This window comes from Cyprinus carpio, chromosome B21, assembly GCF_018340385.1.
Source record: "Cyprinus carpio isolate SPL01 chromosome B21, ASM1834038v1, whole genome shotgun sequence".
NCBI lineage: Eukaryota > Metazoa > Chordata > Actinopteri > Cypriniformes > Cyprinidae > Cyprinus > Cyprinus carpio.
The window spans coordinates 14,724,618-14,743,062 of NC_056617.1; the positions used below are offsets into that span (position 1 = coordinate 14,724,618).

The following is an 18,445-nucleotide window of genomic DNA, read 5'->3' on the forward strand; positions in this document are numbered from 1 at the left end:
AAAAGCTACAAATAAAATAAGATTTGAGAGGAAAAAATATATATAAGTCATGTAAAAGTCGCTTTTTATTACATTCAGAAAGGCCTAATAATGTTATAATGTACCAACATTATAAACACTACAGTACATTTTTAGTTCCCTTCACTTTACAACAAATACTTTAAATTTAACTATCAGAACAGAACAAGAATAAAAAATATATAATTCTAATGGATAAATATAACTGCAGTATATAATAATATAGGCCCAACCTTACATAAGGTAAGGTTTGGCTTACCTCTCTCATTCAGGACAAATCCAAATGTTTCCATATTCGTGATGTTGCCCATTTGAAGCTTAATTATTATTCATTAGATAAAATAGGCTTTTGTAGTTCACGGTGTTTCAGTATCGACAGAAAAAAATCATAATGAGCAAAAATATGCCAAAGTGGACTGTTGCTCACGCCGAATGGCACGGTGAACAGCTGCGTTGTTTCCAATTAATATGTGCATGTGAGGTTCTGGTTGTCCACCTACTATACTTCATTTTCCATCAATGCTGCAAAGCTGCAGCTTTAAAGTTTGTGTTCGTTTAATTCAGCTAAATGGAACAAAAACGGTATGTGACCCCTTTATAATGATTCTGTTAAATTTATTAAGGGAAAATTAATACTGATTGAGCTGACTGCTCAATATGAAACTTTTTATCTGTGAATATGTAAAGCAACTACCTTGTTCTAAATTATTTTTAACCACAGTTTCAGAAAATAAATGTATCATTGAGGTCTTAAATCATATTGCAGAATTAGTAACCAATAACTTCACTTGTTGCTACAAACACACTGAATCAACAGCCTTGCTGCTCTTAGCAACAAATGCTATGAATTGTTTTTCCCCAGTGGAGTGATGACAATGTCAGATAGAATCCTATATAGACCACACACAAAAGCTTGGGGGGCCATTAAACTGTTTTGAGACTATTTTGAAAAACAAGTCATACTGGTTGACCTGATCATTATAGGAATAATATTAGGCAAAGGCAAGATGCTGCAATTACATTTATAAAGTAAAACTGAATAAGAGCTGTTATTCACATTTTTTTCATCTATAAGAACAATTTTTTTAATGTAATTGTTAAACAGAATGTTTGTATTTTTATCAGCATACTGTAACTTTAAAAAAAATAAACAATTAAAAAAATGTAGTATACTGTATACCTACAGAATATGCAGTTTCCACATGATCTTGCACAGAAAAGTAGCAAATTTAAGTGAAACTGGGAAGTGCTATTCTTTTGTCATATGCATTTAACACAAAGTGAATGATTTGTTGATATGTCAATAATATTATGTTTGTTATTCTGGTTGCAGATTTTGTGTACAGCCACAAATGGACAACCTGACATTAAGACACAGCTTTCTACTTGTGGAGGGACTGAAAGTTACACCTCAGTCATCCCAGTCTGTTTTCATTGTACTTCTATTGGCTTATGTCTTTTCAATGGTTTCAAACATTGGACTTATAGTTCTGATCTCAACAGAGAGGAATCTGCATGACCCTATGCATTTTCTGTTCTGTAACTTGCCAGTGAATGATATAATAGGTACCACTGTCATTATGCCACGCTTACTACAGGACATTTTAAATGAAGCTTCAGAGCGCTATATATCATATGTGGAGTGTGTTATTCAAGCTTATTTTGTGCATATATTTGGAGCAGCATGTCACTATGTGCTGATGATTATGGCCTTTGACAGATATGTGGCTATATGCAATCCACTGCGATACACAGCCATAATGACCAATAAAATGGTTATTAAACTCTCAATATTTGCTTGGGGCCTGGCCTTTCTTCTGGTGACAATTATGATAGGCCTAACTGTGCATCTGTCTCACTGTAGATATAAAATTGAAAACCCTTTCTGTGACAATGCCTCACTGTTTAAACTGTCCTGTGAAAATGTGGTTATTAACAATATCTTTGGAATTATTTATACTGTGGTTGCACTCAGTCTGTCAGCAGTATCAATATTAATTACATATGTAAAGATTGCTACTGTATGTATAACTAGCAAAAACAAAGCACTGAACAGCAAAGCCATAAAAACCTGCAGCACTCATTTAGCTGTATATTTAATTATGTTTATCTCTGGAGCTGTTTTTATTTTTCTTCATTGTTTCCCTGAATACTCTGACAGCAGGAAACTAGCCAGTATAATGTTTCACATTGTACCAACAGGATTAAATCCCTTAGTATATGGTTTACAAACCAAAGAGATAAGACAAAAGATTGTTAAACTCTGGTGTAAGCAAAAACTAATTCTTTAACAGATTATGTATCTGCATAACATAGTCAATGTGATTTTAAAGGATTTTGTGAATGTGAAAATTTATTTAGCTCTAGTATTGCAATGCTGCAAACACTGCAACTTTATTCTGTACTCAAGCTATTTGCAGTATTTATTGGGTTTTTGTATGGGAATTGTTTACTAAAAATATTAAACTACGCGCAGTACCTAAAAAAAAGAAAATAAATGACAAGAAAAGCACATTAATTTTTGCTCATTACAAGCATAAAAGGCAACTTTCATCACCTAATGTGCTGATAAAAGCTCATGAAGACAAGGAAAATGGTAATCAAGATCTTTAATGACAAAACTTAGGAGATAATCACGGATAACCATTTACACAATACATTGACGAAGACGGACAACCAAGGGCAGAAAACTCAGAACTTAAGTAGACAGATCAGACAAAGGGAACTAATAAGTTAATAAATCATTACCAGTGGCACATAGCATGAAGCCAGTTTCAGTTTTTACCCAGGTAAGTTCACGTTTAGTTCAAGTAAACTCTGAGTTTCCCATATCACAGTAAGTCAACTCAGATTTTTCAGTTACAGAATGGCTGAATTCAGTAGACTCTGTTTATGATGACTCTGAGTTTAACGCATGCACCATGATTATCAAAAGTCATGATCAGTGGAGCTCCGAAATTAGGATTCACCATGGCAACAGCACCTGACTAAAAGACTTCAGTGTACTTCCGAGTCAATGTGCAACTTTAATTCATTAATAATGGTTTCTGACTTAGTGATTTTTTGAACTTGTAAATAAAGATAGCATCAGTTAAGTAAATTTTACAAACAAATACTATTTTGTCTTTTTACTTCAAAATATCACGTTTAATTCAATAAGCTACTTGAGGTTTCGTTTTTATTTATTTTACTTAAATACATAAGTAAATTCAAATGGAACTGCATAAGTAGAAATTAAAGTGAAAAAACTCATAAGTATATTTTACTTAGAACCGTTTGTTATGTTTAAAAGGATTCTTTAAGTAAATATTTATGTTATGATCCAATATTTCCCATCATGCAGTGGGGCATGAATAATTAAAAATTTACACTGTTTTATGGTTGCTTTTGTTGTTAGTTGTTTAGTTTAGGTGTTAGTTGTTGTTTGTTTTAGTAACATACTGTTTTGTGACACCTGGAGTTTATACATTCATACTCAAACACTATTCACTGATTGTTACCGTCATTGTGTGTGGTGTACCAAGTATTGAGGTCTCTGTGTTCATTTGACTATTTAGGCATATTATCTGAAAAGGATAACAGCCTGTCTACATGCTTACTTGCATGTTTGCAAATGAATCACATGCTTTAATAGAATGGTGGTTTTCAAGTGTTATCTTGTTAAAGTAAATTGTATAAACTTGCAGATTTTATTTAATTAAATGTTAGAGTTTTACTTAAAATATATGAGTGCAAAAGAAGGAAAAATTTGTACACTTTTTTACAGTGATAAGCATTACATAATGTAAAATGTACAAACAAAGAGTCAACAAAATTAACTGGGAATTTCCAAGTAAACTTAACTTAAATATGTCTAATTAAACCTGCTAATAATTATGTTTAGGCTTTTACTTGGCAAATGTTTGTAAATTTACTAGCCTTTTCTGAGTGAAAAAAACTTTCCAAAGTTTTTTTCAAGTAAATCCTACTTCACATTTTATCATATATCACCATATATAATATCTTATAAGGTGAAAAACTGTAAATTACTGGACTAATATTAATTTTAATGGTATCCCCTGGCCAGAAAAAAAAGAAATGAACATGGCAACATTTTAAAATGAAGTTTAAAAACACAGTTCAATCAAGGTAAAGCTTAAAGCATGAAAGGCTGATGGTGTAGGCTAAATGACTTTACAAACATTTGACATAACCTAAATATCATTCAGTGTCGATTTCAATGCACATCACCTTTTACCCACATAGTCTAACACTCTTTTCACATGAGTAAATATTCTGTAAATTAGAGTGTAATTAACTACTGACGTGTACTCACTCGACAGCAAGAACTCAGAGGCTCACAGAAAGGGGGGATCCTGCACGAGCACCACTGACAGATGAAGAGGAGATGGTCAAGTATTGGAAGAATTTTAAAATCCAAAAGTAAAAGAAAAAAAAATATATATATATAACTGTTGCTTTTGCATTTATAGGAAATAAAAATGACCAAATAAATTGTGAATAATTTGTGTTTAATTAACAGCTGTGGTTATGGCATCTCGTAGTTACTACCCCTCCATCTGGCATCCCTCCATTCCATACAGTAATCATTCCTTTTCAGAAGGTTCAATGGAGGGGATATGCTTGTCATCAATGCATCCAACCACACTGGAAATCCTGAAGGATTGCTGATTACTGGGTTACTTCCAGAGGTCACAGAAATATGTTATCAAGTGAATGTCATTCATCAGATTAGCCTCGTTTAAACAAATTTCTACACCACTTACACAGTCCTGTGAAACTCCTCTTTCACGGATTTGTGCCCAGGAAAAAAATAAAATAAAAAATTATCAGAATGAGTGTGAGAGCGATGCACACTTTGCTTAAAGTCTGCATACAGCGGCCCTACAAATGTGCTGATGCTTTAAAGAAAACTCTGGGTTAGAGACCATGCACTCTCGCGGGAGTACTGTGCAGGTCTCTACTCTGGGTATTGATGAACTAATCATTCACAAATCATTCATAAGCAATTAATAAGTCATTTACAAGTGATTAGTTAATGATGAACTAATTTATTTACAAAACATGACTATGCGTTCATAAATGATTAATAAGTTATATTTTAATGTTTTATCTATGTTTTGTAGATTAAGTTATAAACAATTTACAAGTGATTAGATGATGATTACCAATCATTTACAAAACATGACTATACATTCACAAATGATTATTAATATGCTAATGATTTACAAATTTCGTACATTATCTTAAAAAAATAGCATCATGAAATAATCAAACAGATCCTTAGTAAAAGGTTAATACACTGAAAAAAAATGATACAAATTTTTTAGTAAAGGTAAGTGGTTGCAAACAATATATTTTAGCTACATTTAAATAAACAAAATGTTGAAAGTTAGTCAACAAAATTTGTTTATTTAAATGTAGGCTAGCTAAAATAAATTGATTGCAACCACTTATCTTAAAAAAAATAGTAAATTCAATTAATCTTTTTTTTCAGAATAGTTACTAGTAAAGTAATCAATATATTATTAATTACTTATAAATCATTGAAATGTCACGTTGTACTATTATCTCACAGCATTAAACAAACTCTACGTGTCAGAAAAGACATGTCTACATCCTCACCAGTCAGCCCTTACATTGCAGTACACACTACAAAGTATTCAAAACCTGTTGTGTAAAGGCTTTAGGGGATGCAGAAAGTGTTGTAAATTATTTATTCATGCATTTACACAACAGGTTTTGAATACTTTGTAGTGTGTACGGCAATGTAAGGGTATGCTATGATATGCTATTTTTTAAGATAACTTATGACAGATATGTAAATTGTTAGCATATTACTTAAAAGGGGGCATATGATGTTGCTAAAAAGAACATTATTTTGTGTATTTGGTGTAATGAAATGTGTTTATGTGATTTAAGGTTCAAAAATCCCATTATTTTCCACATACTGTACATTATAGTTTCTCCTTTATGAACCACCTTTCTGAAACGTGTCGATTTTCACAAAGCGAGGTGTGCTGTGATTGGCCAGTTATTCAGTGCATTGTGACTGGCCAAATGACTCAAGCATGTGACAGAAATGTTACGCCCCTCACCATACTGTGATGCCATCTCCCGTCACAACCAGACAAAACCAATAAAACCCATTACAAACGAAGCATTTGTTGCATCCAGAGGGGACATAATTACTGATTATAATGAATTATACTGTCTTTTCACATGTTGCGTTGCATTGCGCCACGTAAGCACAAAACCATGTCTGCACTTGTGATTGGAGAAATGACAAAGAACAAGCGCTACTATACACTGCTCAAAACATAAAAAATATAAAAATATAAAATTAAATATAAAAATTTAAATATAAAAAATTTACTTACACTCTGTGAGTCAGAACAGCTGGCAGATCAGGAAACAGTCCTCCATAAAATGTGTTGCACAAATCTGAATATTTGTGTCAAACCGTTCTGGTACAGTGTTGTAAATACAACTTAACCACTGATTTCTAGTCGTGTCCTCTTTTGGAAGGCCAAACAAAGTAGTTTTGCTTTCACAATGAAACACAGCATCACACACAGCGGGCTAGAGTGGGTGGAGGCTGGCTTGAGAACGGCGATTCGACTAAGGAGCTTGCGGAAACCACATGTGATGACCCCAGGCTGGACTCCACTTCATCCACGGTGAAAGCCGATCCGGCTATCCACAGGGCAAAGTTGATGTATTTCCTCAGCAACCAGCATGGATCAGCTCTAGGCATGACAAAGCGAATATCATCTTCTTTTGGAAGGCCAAACAAAGTAGTTTCACTTTCACAATGGAATACACAGCATCTCCACAACATGGTGGCACAGCAACAACAATACTATAGCGAGAATAAAAGTTATGCCTTCTTTCTTTGTTTGTACATTTGGCCGGCGTTATGCAAATCTTCCAACATCGTGACGTAGACATGTGGGGGAGTATTAGAGTGAGACGTTTTGGGGGGTGTGGTTGACTCTTAACTTTTATAAAGAATATCTCTTTGGATTTGAGACTTTAGTCTTTGCAACTTTACAGATCTTTATGCACCAAGAGCTTGTAACACTGCAAAGAGAAATGAAAAATTTAAATCGCATTATATGACACCTTTAATCATTTGTGAACGTATAGTCATGTTTTGTAAATGATTAGTTAATAATCATCTAATCACTGGTAAATGATTTATAACTTAATCTACAAAACATTGATCAAATATATACATATCACTTATTAATCATTTATGAACACATAGTCGTGTTTTGTAAATGATTAGTTAATTAAGTAATCACTTTTAAATGCCTTACAACTGAACGTTCTTATAGTGTTACCCATATCATGATGCTATTTTTAAGATAACGTACGACAGCTTTATAGCAAATTACTTAATCATTTGTGAATGTATAGTCATGTTTTGTAAATGATTAGTTCATCATTAACTAATCAATTGTAAATGACTTGTAAATGAATTGACAAAACATACACAAATTGTTAGCACATCACTTAATTTCTTATGATTGTTTTGTAAATGATTAGTTTATCATTCATTAATTACTTATAAATGACTTACAGCTGAACGTTATTATAAAGTGTTACCGTTTTACAGCTTGAATAGTATGTAAACATATAGAATTAAATGTATAATAAACAGTAATTTTATTCTTTTATTTTTCTCTTGAGACATTTTTACATACGCAGAATATTACAGCATAGGCCTATGTAACATTTGCAGTTCATAGTCGCAATAATGACACAATTCGCGATTACATTCACTGTCGTCGGCTGCTACCTACTGGATTTGCCAATTCACAACCGTCACAACACACTTCAGATCATTTAAATAGGGGAGTAGCGAACCAAAATGGATGACGAAAAACTAATCAATGAAGTAGGGAAATACCCAGAATTACTGTATATGCAACAAAGCATAGATTCTTCAAAGACAACCTAAGGAAGTCATCAGCGTGGGGGAAGATTGACGATGTCTTCAGTTTTTCAGGTATGAATGTCTAATTTTGTTAAAGTACGATCTGAGGTAAAATGTTCAGTGACAGTTATTAGCAACAACTGTATGTAATTGTACAGTATAATCATAAAATGATGTACAGTACAGACATTGTCTTAATTTCATAATGTCCTTAAAAATAATAATTTTGACCACAAACTGACAATGTTATTTTAAGTAAACAAATCCTCATGTTGAATTAAGACTCCAGTAAATTACCTCAACAGGGATATGATTATAATTGAAGTTAACAACTTTTTCCAAAGTGACTTACAGTGCATTCAGGCTATAATTTTTTTTTACCTAACATACTAATAATTGATGAATGACAATCTAGCCTAATATGAATGTTAATGCTAATCAGAGACTAATCTAATATCAATTAAATTATTAAAGTCAGTAAGGCAACACTATAGTGACCATTACATCATTTCATTCTGCCAAGACACGTCCTTTAGAGTTGAAAAAAGTGCAGAATTTATCTCGAACAGAGTAGGCCTCCCTTGTACCATGAGGTCCACCGGCAGTAGAGATGCTCTTCATTGATCCAGTAGTTGAATCACCGTTATTTAGCCACCTTTCTACTTCCATTGGCATGATAAGAAAGTTGTTTAGGAGGCATGCTGACTAAATAAGGCTGTTTATTTTGTCAGGGTGTATGTTGATTCTGCATAGAATCCTCCAGTGATATGACAAAATGCCGAAGGCACTTTCCCCCACCACTCTCTAGACAATCTGTAGCTGAAGATGTGTTGTTGTGTGATAAGTCTCGACCAGGGTAAGGACACTTGTTGTGATGTCGGGTGCCAGAATCGACGCAATACAGCCTCAAAATAAAAATTTGATCGCATATCTGCTGCCACTGACAGACAAAAAACCGATGACAGCTGTGGTTAAACGCGATAAACTGAGTGAACATGACAGAAACGATCGTCAAAAATGCTTGTGCTTGCAGCGCACACTTCTTATTAAAGGTTCAATAAAGTATTGTCTTTTGTTGTTATGGACGAGTTTACAGATTTCTTGCCATATGTTTCTTGCATCGCATGACTATGTCATGTATGAAAAAATGTCTGTGTGCATGTGTGTAAAACAACAAACTGATGATTTATATATAACCATTTGTAATTGTATATACATTTATGTGATTAATTGTGGCTGGAACAATAATGTAGCTGTAAAAATAGTTGGCTGCTGAAATTGAAACGTATATATATCTGACTAGATAGACATGGTGAGTTTGTCTTCATACGCGTTAGATGTGATCCACCTCATAGTAACAAACCTGTCAGATCGTCCATCCTTTGAGTGATAGTATAACGTTACAGGTCAGCCAATCTGGTTTCTCGGTTAAAGTTAACCTTTTCAACATGTTTCAGTGTTGTTTCTGCTCAGCAATGGCATGGACGTGATGTTGTCTGGGGGTTTGGCAAAAGTAGAGTGGGACGGTGGTCGGTGCTCGGGGTGGTGACTGAAGGCGGTGACTGTGTAGTTCAACTTTTTATGGAAGTAACAACGGTTCGTGAAAAATCACAGCTACTTTATGCAGGCTGTGTGCATTTTACTGTGGACTGACTGTTTTGAAACATATATGGTAGTTAAATAGCCCCTAGACCTCAGTTATTGTGAAAAAAGCCAGGAAATTTCAGTTATACAATATGGGACCTTTAACAGGAATGCTGCATCCCCAACAATGGTGAATGGTGTGTTCCCCAGATGGTCTGTTCCTGGTAGCTGGTGATCATCTGGCACCTCCAGCTTTTTTGCATCCAATGCCTGCCCTATGGTTGAGCCAGCAAAGACACCCCCATCACTTGACTTTCCATGATCTCCAATATGTACTTGAAGGAAATGATATTCAGCATCGACCACAGCCAATATTACTACAGATAATGTTTTTTTTTTTATTTATTATTATTATTATTATTTTATTTAAATTAAAGTAAAGGCTGCATGAATGAGGTGGTGCAAAGAGGAGGATGTGCTTCCCATCTATTGCTCCTATGCAGTTAGGGAAATTCCACCTAGATGAAAACTTTGAAGCAATATTCCTCCACTCCTGCGCAGTAGGTCTTGTTAGGTGTGTATCCATCATGCGCCTGTTAATTGCAGCACGTGTCCTTGATGGCTTTAGCCACTGTGCTCTCCCCCATACGATAGTGGAAGGCAAGTGTTCTGATTGAATTTCCTGAGGCCAGATACCTGTAAAATAAACATTAATATAAACATTAATGTATATCTCTTCACAGAAAATGAGTGCAGGAAAAGATGATAGTCACTTCGAGTCAACTACATTAAGTGGAAAAAAAGGCAACTGTTGCCAAGTGGCTCTGGAGCAATGCATCAACAGGAATGGAAATATGCTGCTGCGACTTCCTTCTTGAATGTATTTCTACAAAATAGAAGGTAATATTTGTAGTAATGTGGTAATTTGTAGTAATGCACTTCAAATTAACAAAGAGTGCATGTGACTAAGGTATGACTTGGAGTAGACTTTTAAAGGGATCGTTCACCCAAAAAGGAAAATTCTGTCATTAATTACTCACCCTCATGTCGTTCCAAACCTGTAAGACCTTTGTTCATCTTCGGAACACAAATTAAGACATTTCTGATAAAATCTAAGAGCTCTCTGACCCTCCCATAGACAGCAATGGTACTACCACAATCAAAGTCCAGAAACATAGCAAGGACATCAGTAAAATAGTCCATGTGACGTCAGTAGTTAAACCGCAATTTTATGAAGCTACAAGAATACTTTTTGTGCGCAAAGAAAACAAAAATAACGACTATAATAAACAATTCTTCTCATCCTCATCCAGTCTGCTGTCACTTTAAATCTATCCTTCTGTATACTCTCCATATACTCTCTATATACTCTCCATTTTAAAGAGTATATCAATGCACACGCGCAATTTCGCTTTGTGTAAAAATAGACATCCGTCAGCACGTGCAAGCATTGTTTACATTAAGCGCAAGTGCGTGCTTGTGTCATGATACTCTACAAATTGGAGGCGTGACACAGCATACTGGATGAGAAGAATCAATGAATAAAGTCGATATTTTTGTTTTCTCTGTGCACTAAAAAGTATTCTCGTAGCTTCGTAAAATTACAGTTGAACTACTGATTTCACATGTGTTACGTCTTTACATGTTTTTGTAGGTGAATCAGGAGACAACACAGACACCATGAGGTTCAGACTTCTTTTACTTCCAACAACTGCTGATGTCACACAGGTACGGGTAGCACACACATACAAAATACATGTCTTCCCTTCTCTTAAATTTAGAACTATCCAGCTTTTAATTATTGCTCAACAGCAATCTATATCATTTTTCTTTTCTTTTCTTTTTTTAAACTATGGGTTTAAACTCTTAATCACACTACTACTTTAATTAAACAATCACACAAACTAAATAGAACCTTGCTTTCATTTTTTTTTTATTGTTTTGTTTCTTCAAAGTAAAAATAAACTTAGGTTAGCATTTCACAGATTGTAGTGTCAATCACTGTTTAGTCTTTGTATCTTAAATGCATATTCACTTGTCTACCTGACCTGGTAATGTATCCATGTGACTGAGACAGAGGTAAATCAGTGTTTTGTGTTTCATGGACCATTGTAAATAATTTAGCGTCAGTGACATGTGAGTCCATCACACTATTAGTGTCACTGACTGTGTTGTCTGTTGCTGTTGTGAAACTTTTCTCTCTAGTCTTGAGAAGATGCTTTCTGTTTCTCCTGTAAGTTCTTCCATCTGGACTTTGAATGATGAAGGATCTTGGTTGTTCATGTCTTTTGATGATTACTACAGGTTGCCAAACATCTCCTTGTTGCACTCTCACACTTTCTCCTATGTGAAAATCTGGAAGCAGCTATGCCTATGTCCTATTAATAACTGTACCGGTGAATACCCAATAACGTCCAATGGTGTGTTTTGGTATTCCAATAAGGCAATGTAAGGGTCACTTTTGCCACTCTGAGCTTTCTTTAACAGGTTTTTAATGATTTGGACTGCTCGTTCAGCTTGTCCGTTCTACTGTGTGTGTCCTGGGCTGGACGTCACTTGTTCAAATTCCAGTGCTTTTGCAAAGTTTCTGAACTCTGACCTGGCATACTGTTGACCATTGTCTGAGACTACATTATCTGGAATTCCATGCCTCGCGAACATGGATTCCATGGCCACAATTGCACTCTGGTCAGTTGTGTCAGACAGTTTGCTGATTTCTGGGAATTTTGGAATTTAATCAACAGACAGTAAGTAGTCTGAACCATTGAAATGGAACAGATCTGTGCCAATTTTTGACCAAGGTCTTCCTGGTATTGGATGTGATATCATTGGCTCTCCTGAATTACTATTCTTGTGTGTGTTGCACACAAGAAATTGAGAGACAAACTATTCAATTTAGGTGGACATGTTTGGCCAATACAGAACAACCCTAGCTCTTTCTTTACATTTCACCACTCCAAGATGTGATTCATGTATTTTCATCAGCATTTTCTTTTCTCAATTGGCTAGGAACAATGAGCTTTGTCGATTTGAAAAGAAGTCCTGATGTGAAGCTTATTTCTTCTTTGAATGTCCATTATGCCTGGATCTGTTTTGGCAACTCACTTCTTTCTTTAGGCCATCCATCCATAGTCATGTTGTGCAGTAGTTGCATTTCTTGATCAGTAGCTGTTGCCTTGTGAAAAACACTCATATTTTCTTCTGATACAGGTAGATATGTTGTTATCCAGCACAGCTCAAGCTCTTGACCAAACAAATCTTCTATATGCTCATTTGGGTATGCACAACTTAGTGCATCAGCGATGTGCATCTCTTTACCTGGTTTGTAATCCTTTAGGCTGTATCTTTAAAGTCTGAGAAGCATGCGCTGTAATTTGGGTGGGGCTTGGTGCAGTGATTTCTTAAAGATGTTTTCCAGTGGTTTGTGATCACTTTCAACTTCCAAACTTCCAACTTTTCCGCATCCATAGACTGTGGCAAGCAGCTCTTTTTTGCTCATATTTCATTTGAGCATTTGTTAGTGCATGTGATCCATAAGCCACTGGCTTTTTATCTTGCAGAATGACTGCTTCGATCCCTTCTGAGCTGGCATCAACTTAAAGTGTTACTGGTATCTTTATTTCAAAGAATTTCAATGTTGGTACATTTGCTGAGGAGCGTCTCGCTGCAGCCTGCGGTGGACATCCAACCCGGCCCATATCCAAGTGTGACGTCACAGACCACGCCCATGTCAAAATACGTCACATTCTCATTCATTTTGAAACAGGAAGAATTATCGATAAGAAGATAATTTGTATTGTTTGCCAACCACTAAAAAAAGAAGCTGTTGTTTGCCATGTCGGTAAGTAAAAAAAAATATCTTTGGTCTTTACCAAATTTTGACAACTTTAAGAACGTGTGCGTCATTTGTGTGCATGTGCATAAACAACAGTAAGTATTTTTAATTTCAACTTCACACCGGCACGTTATTGCTTAGCTAGCAACAAATATACTTATATATATATATATATGCGTGTGTGTGTGTTTGGGGGTGGGGGTGAGATGAGTGTTTTTATGTTGGGGGGTCTATGTATCCACACATGTATGTATATATGTATGTATGTATTCGTGGCATGCATGCGTACACACACACACAAATACATATAATACATAGATATTTAATTTGTTGTTTGTTGGTTGGTTGGTTGGTAGGTTGGTTGGTAGGCACAAGTCTTACAACATAAAATCAATTATGAATCAATGTGCAATACTTTTATACCCTTCCCCCCACACATAACACTCATCTCACCCACTCAGACACACACACTTCATCCCTCTCACACATATGTACTTACCTGCCCCACCCCACACCCCACCACCACCACCACACACACACACACAAAACACTCACATACATATGACCTCTTTAATGATATACTCTGATCACAGTACCCATGCACAGTAGTTTGGTACGGCAACCACATCATTTCATTATGTCTTGCTGGATAACTCTGTGTATGTCACAAATTATCTTTGTATTCTTCTATATTAACGAAAAGATCACATAATGTTTGTTTGTCATGTTTTACAGCATTCTACACATTTTCAGTCCAAGCCTGATGCAGAGCAGTTCTCCCGGGTTTAGGGGTCCCTGCTGCAGTTTCACCAGTAAAGAAAATTTACTTGTTACAGTTCACTTGAAGGACCCCATAAGCCATGCAGTGGTGCATGGAGGTATGGTGAGAGCATTTCTTTAGATATTGATTGATTTTTGTGGTTTAAAATCATAAATATGTTTATGTAGAATGATGAGGTAAATAATTTTTAGTGGACACATATACCCCCTACATGTATGTATTCTCTATTTTTAACAGGAGTGCCAAGAGGACATGAAGTGGAAGTTTGTAAGGGACATTGGTCCAGCATGGTACAGAGTCATCGTGGGTTATTCTGTGGGGAGGTGACAGGGCCTGCCTTTCTCCAGATGGACAGTAAAAATCAACAGAATGCCATCAAAGACTACCTGGAGGGAGAATCGGAGGATATATTGAAGCAAGGAATCTCTCTGTGTAGTCTATGTATGTATGTGTGTGTACTGCATGTCAAGAACTGTTTATCTGATCATTCAGCTGCTCATTCAGCTGCTCAGACTTTATAATATTTGGAGCATACCTTTTGGTTAACACAACCAGTCAAAAGTTTTTGAACAGTGAGATTTTTTAATGTTTTTAAAGAAATATCTTCTGCTCATCAAGCCTGCATTTATTTAATCCGAAGTACAGCAGAAACAGTCTAATTTTAAAATATTTGTATAATATTTTGCTATTTAAAATAAAAATGTTCTATATTACTATTAAAATGAAATGTATTCCTGTGATTTCAAAGGTGACTTACTCCAGTCACATGATCCTTCATTCTAATATGCTGATTTGATGCTCAAAAAACATTTTGTAATTATTATTATGTTAATACACTGAAGACTGGAGTAATGATGCAGAAAATTCAGCTTTGATCACAGGAATAAACTGCATTTTAAAATACATTCAAATAGAAAGCAGTTCTTTTAAATTGTAAAAATATTTCACATTACTGTTTTTGCTGTGTTTTGGATCAAATAAATCCTGGCTTGGTGAGCAGAAGAGACTTTAAAAAATAATAAAAATCTTACTGTTCAAAAACTTTTGACTGGTGGTGTATATTATTTTTTTTGTAAAATTGTATATGTAATTATTTTTGTAAAATAATAAATATAAAAATACCCTATGAAACAATGGATGCCTTTTTCATTCATCTTTAAGTATGTGGAGGACCTGGACATGTTTCATATCAAGTTGTGATGAACGAGGCCTGAAGGTCAATGTCATGTTACTTATATAATCTATCAATGCAATCTTTATTCAGCCTAAGTATGTGTAAATTGCTTCAACATACTTCCGGGTTTCCCGGTACGGGGATGGGGAAATCACATGAGGTGACGTATTTGATATGGGCGTGGCTTTCGTTTACGTCACACTTGGCCGTGGGCGGGGTTGTGTCGGGGATGGGCTTGACTTCTGACGTCACACTTGGATGTGGGCGGGGTTGTGTCGGGGATGGGCATGACTTCTGACGTCACACTTGGATGTGGGCGGGGTTGGATGTCCACCACAGGCTGCAGCGAGCCCTACTTGCATTTACTAGCAAACTTTTCATTTTTGTGAAGCTTTTTTGTTGCTCTTCCTCCCAGTGCCACTGAACATCATCTTTTAGCAGCTTTCGAAGAGAAGCACTGATATCTGATAAATTGAGAATGAATTTGGAAAGGTATTGCACCATACCCATTAATCTCATGAGTGTCTGTTTTCAGGTGGTGGTATCTGTAAGATTACTCTCACTTTTCATCATTTGGCTTGAGAACTTCTTCTGAGATGATGTGTCCAAGATGTGTTGACATTTTTATCTGACATTTGCTCTTGTTTAGTTTTAGATTCCATTCTCTTGCTCTTTCCAGCAGCTTAATGAGTCTGTGATCATGTTCTTCTGTTGTTTCTCCCCTTACCAGGATGTCATCTATAACGTTGACCACACCTTCAAGACCTTCTAACATCTGTGCAATTGCATGCTGGAAGACTTCACTGGCTGAAGATACACCAAATGGTAAGCAAAGAATTCTATACCTGTCACAGCCATATCACCCTGCAGCCCAAGACTGGTTGCCCACTGAAGCTAAGCAGGGTTGAGCCTGTTCAGTACCTGGATGGGAGACCTCCTGGGAAAACTAGGTTGCTGTTGGAAGAGGTGTTAGTGAGGCCAGCAGGGGGTGCTCACCCTATAGCCTGTGTGGGTCCTAATGCCTCAGTATAGTGACTGGGACACTATACTGTCAAAAAAGCAAGATTAAGGTCTTGCGGATCCATACATATACGTATCTTGTTAGGTTTCACTACTGTTACCATGCTGTTCACCCAGTCTGTCGGTTCTGTTTGTTTTGCTATTACTCCCATGCTTTCGATCTTGTGTAACTCCTCAACTATTTTGTCCTTGAGGGCTATAGAAAACCTTTCTTGGTGAATGAATCACTAGTGACACATTGGGGTCTGTTTTAATGTGATGAGCAATTGGCAATAGGTCTAGGGGGTTTTGGGGGCCTGGAGAAGTTTTGACGGAAGGAAATACTTTTTTGAAGAGATGGGAGTGTGTGCCTCGCTTGGTCTTAGCTGTGTTCCAGGTTCCTGAGTGGGCTGCTTATTTGCATTGGCTCGCTTTGCAATAGGTTTATTTTATTAACATTATTGTGATGGTCACTGATACTATTAGTAATTTATAGGAAAAAAAAGAACACATTACCACATAGCACATTTTTTGTCAGTGATATTTACAGCTTACTTGATACAATTTTTTATTTTTTTATTTTTTTATTTTTTTTTTACCTCAGACGATTGCAAACACCAATGACGGGGTATAACACATGAAAAATATTTACACCATAGAACATAAAAAAAAAAAAAAACATCCTGGCATCGTGAAACATTGAGATGATGTAAATGAAACATCATGATGTTTCACCTGATTATACATTTAGTCAGGAATAATAGTCTGGAAAAAGTCTAACCAGTAAAATGTGTACAAGTTATATGAAAACTAATACAAGAGATTAATAATAAAAAAGACTTACTCATGTTTATCTCTGCTGGGTAAAGCCGCTTCGTTCTACTTTCTGAGGTAATCCAAATTTTATTCCTCTCAGCTGTCTTCTTGAGTTGAATTATGTCTTATTCCTCTCAGCGTGAAGCGAACAGTAACATTTAAAAAATGTGAAGTACAGTCTTGCTGCTTTATTTGCTTTGATGAGGGCGGTTACCCACCGCGAGCTTCACATGGACACTTATAATAACATTAGCGCGCGTGGGCGTGGTCACATTAGATATAATGAAGGGAGACGTGAAAGACGGATATCGCGTTGTTTTCATGTGGATTACTTTATCACAAAATATTTGTTTTTCGTAGCACTTGCTTAGTTTAAATGTAGACATGTCAAGCTTTCTATAGATATATCTCTCATGTCTCTGTGTTGAGTATTCACTGAGTTACAATTTTAATGATGCGTTTCTAAAAAGCGCACTCTGTTTGTTTTCTTTATTTTATAAATGCACAAAGTTTAGTTGTTATCATGTGTGTATACAAATAAAAGTAGACCCTTTACTCACCGTTCCAAATTTTTCACATGTTGTGCATCCCAGAATTGTAGGTATGGTGCCATCGACTAGTTGAAATTGGATGTTGTGCAATTGTATTCTGTAGGTGAAAGTAAGTTGTACTTGTCCTACAGGCAACATCTTGTGGCCAAAATATGTACAGGGTGTCCGCGGGTCCTTAAAAAGTATTAAAATGTCTTAAATAACGTTTTCCTAATATAAGGCCTTAAAAAGTCTTAAAATGTCTTAAATTCGTATTCGATGGGTCTTAAATATTTTTGGTCACATTACCGCTAATATATTAAGTCTGATTGGACCTAATGACGGTTTACAATCATTGGACAGACCGAAGATTTTTTCTTCCCCGCGGTAAATTACTACGTCATCAGAGAATTGCAGTAAGTTAGCAGAATACAGTATACAAGATCGCGCTGAGGCTCACTCTGTTTGTCTGTTTGTCTCTTCGTGAGAGACTTCAGAACAAATGAGCGTGACGGCACACATAAACTCAGAAGAAACACACTGAGGTAAAAATTAAAATTGTTTAGTTTATTCATAACATGATATAGTTAAGTAATACCAGGACAAGTGAGCTATTTAGCTCAATATTCGTTAAGTCTAGTGCGCTTGCGCATTTACACTGCACTCTTTCACTGCATGATTACCATATACAGTACAAATGTAATATTATTATTTTTTTTTTTTACAACAGTTCAATAAACTAGAGGTTTTATTAAGAGACTTACAT

The 18,445-nt window shown here is 35.7% G+C and overlaps 1 protein-coding gene across 1 annotated transcript; it reads left to right on the plus strand.

Moving 5' to 3' along the window:
* The first annotated feature begins 1,357 nt into the window (after nucleotides 1-1,357).
* On the plus strand, nucleotides 1,358-2,309 carry LOC109079684 (olfactory receptor 4Q2-like). Its single transcript, XM_042748127.1, has one exon. It carries the CDS (start codon nucleotides 1,371-1,373, stop codon nucleotides 2,307-2,309), a length of 939 nt encoding a protein of 312 aa, XP_042604061.1. The 5' UTR covers nucleotides 1,358-1,370.
* The last annotated feature ends 16,136 nt before the right edge of the window (nucleotides 2,310-18,445 follow it).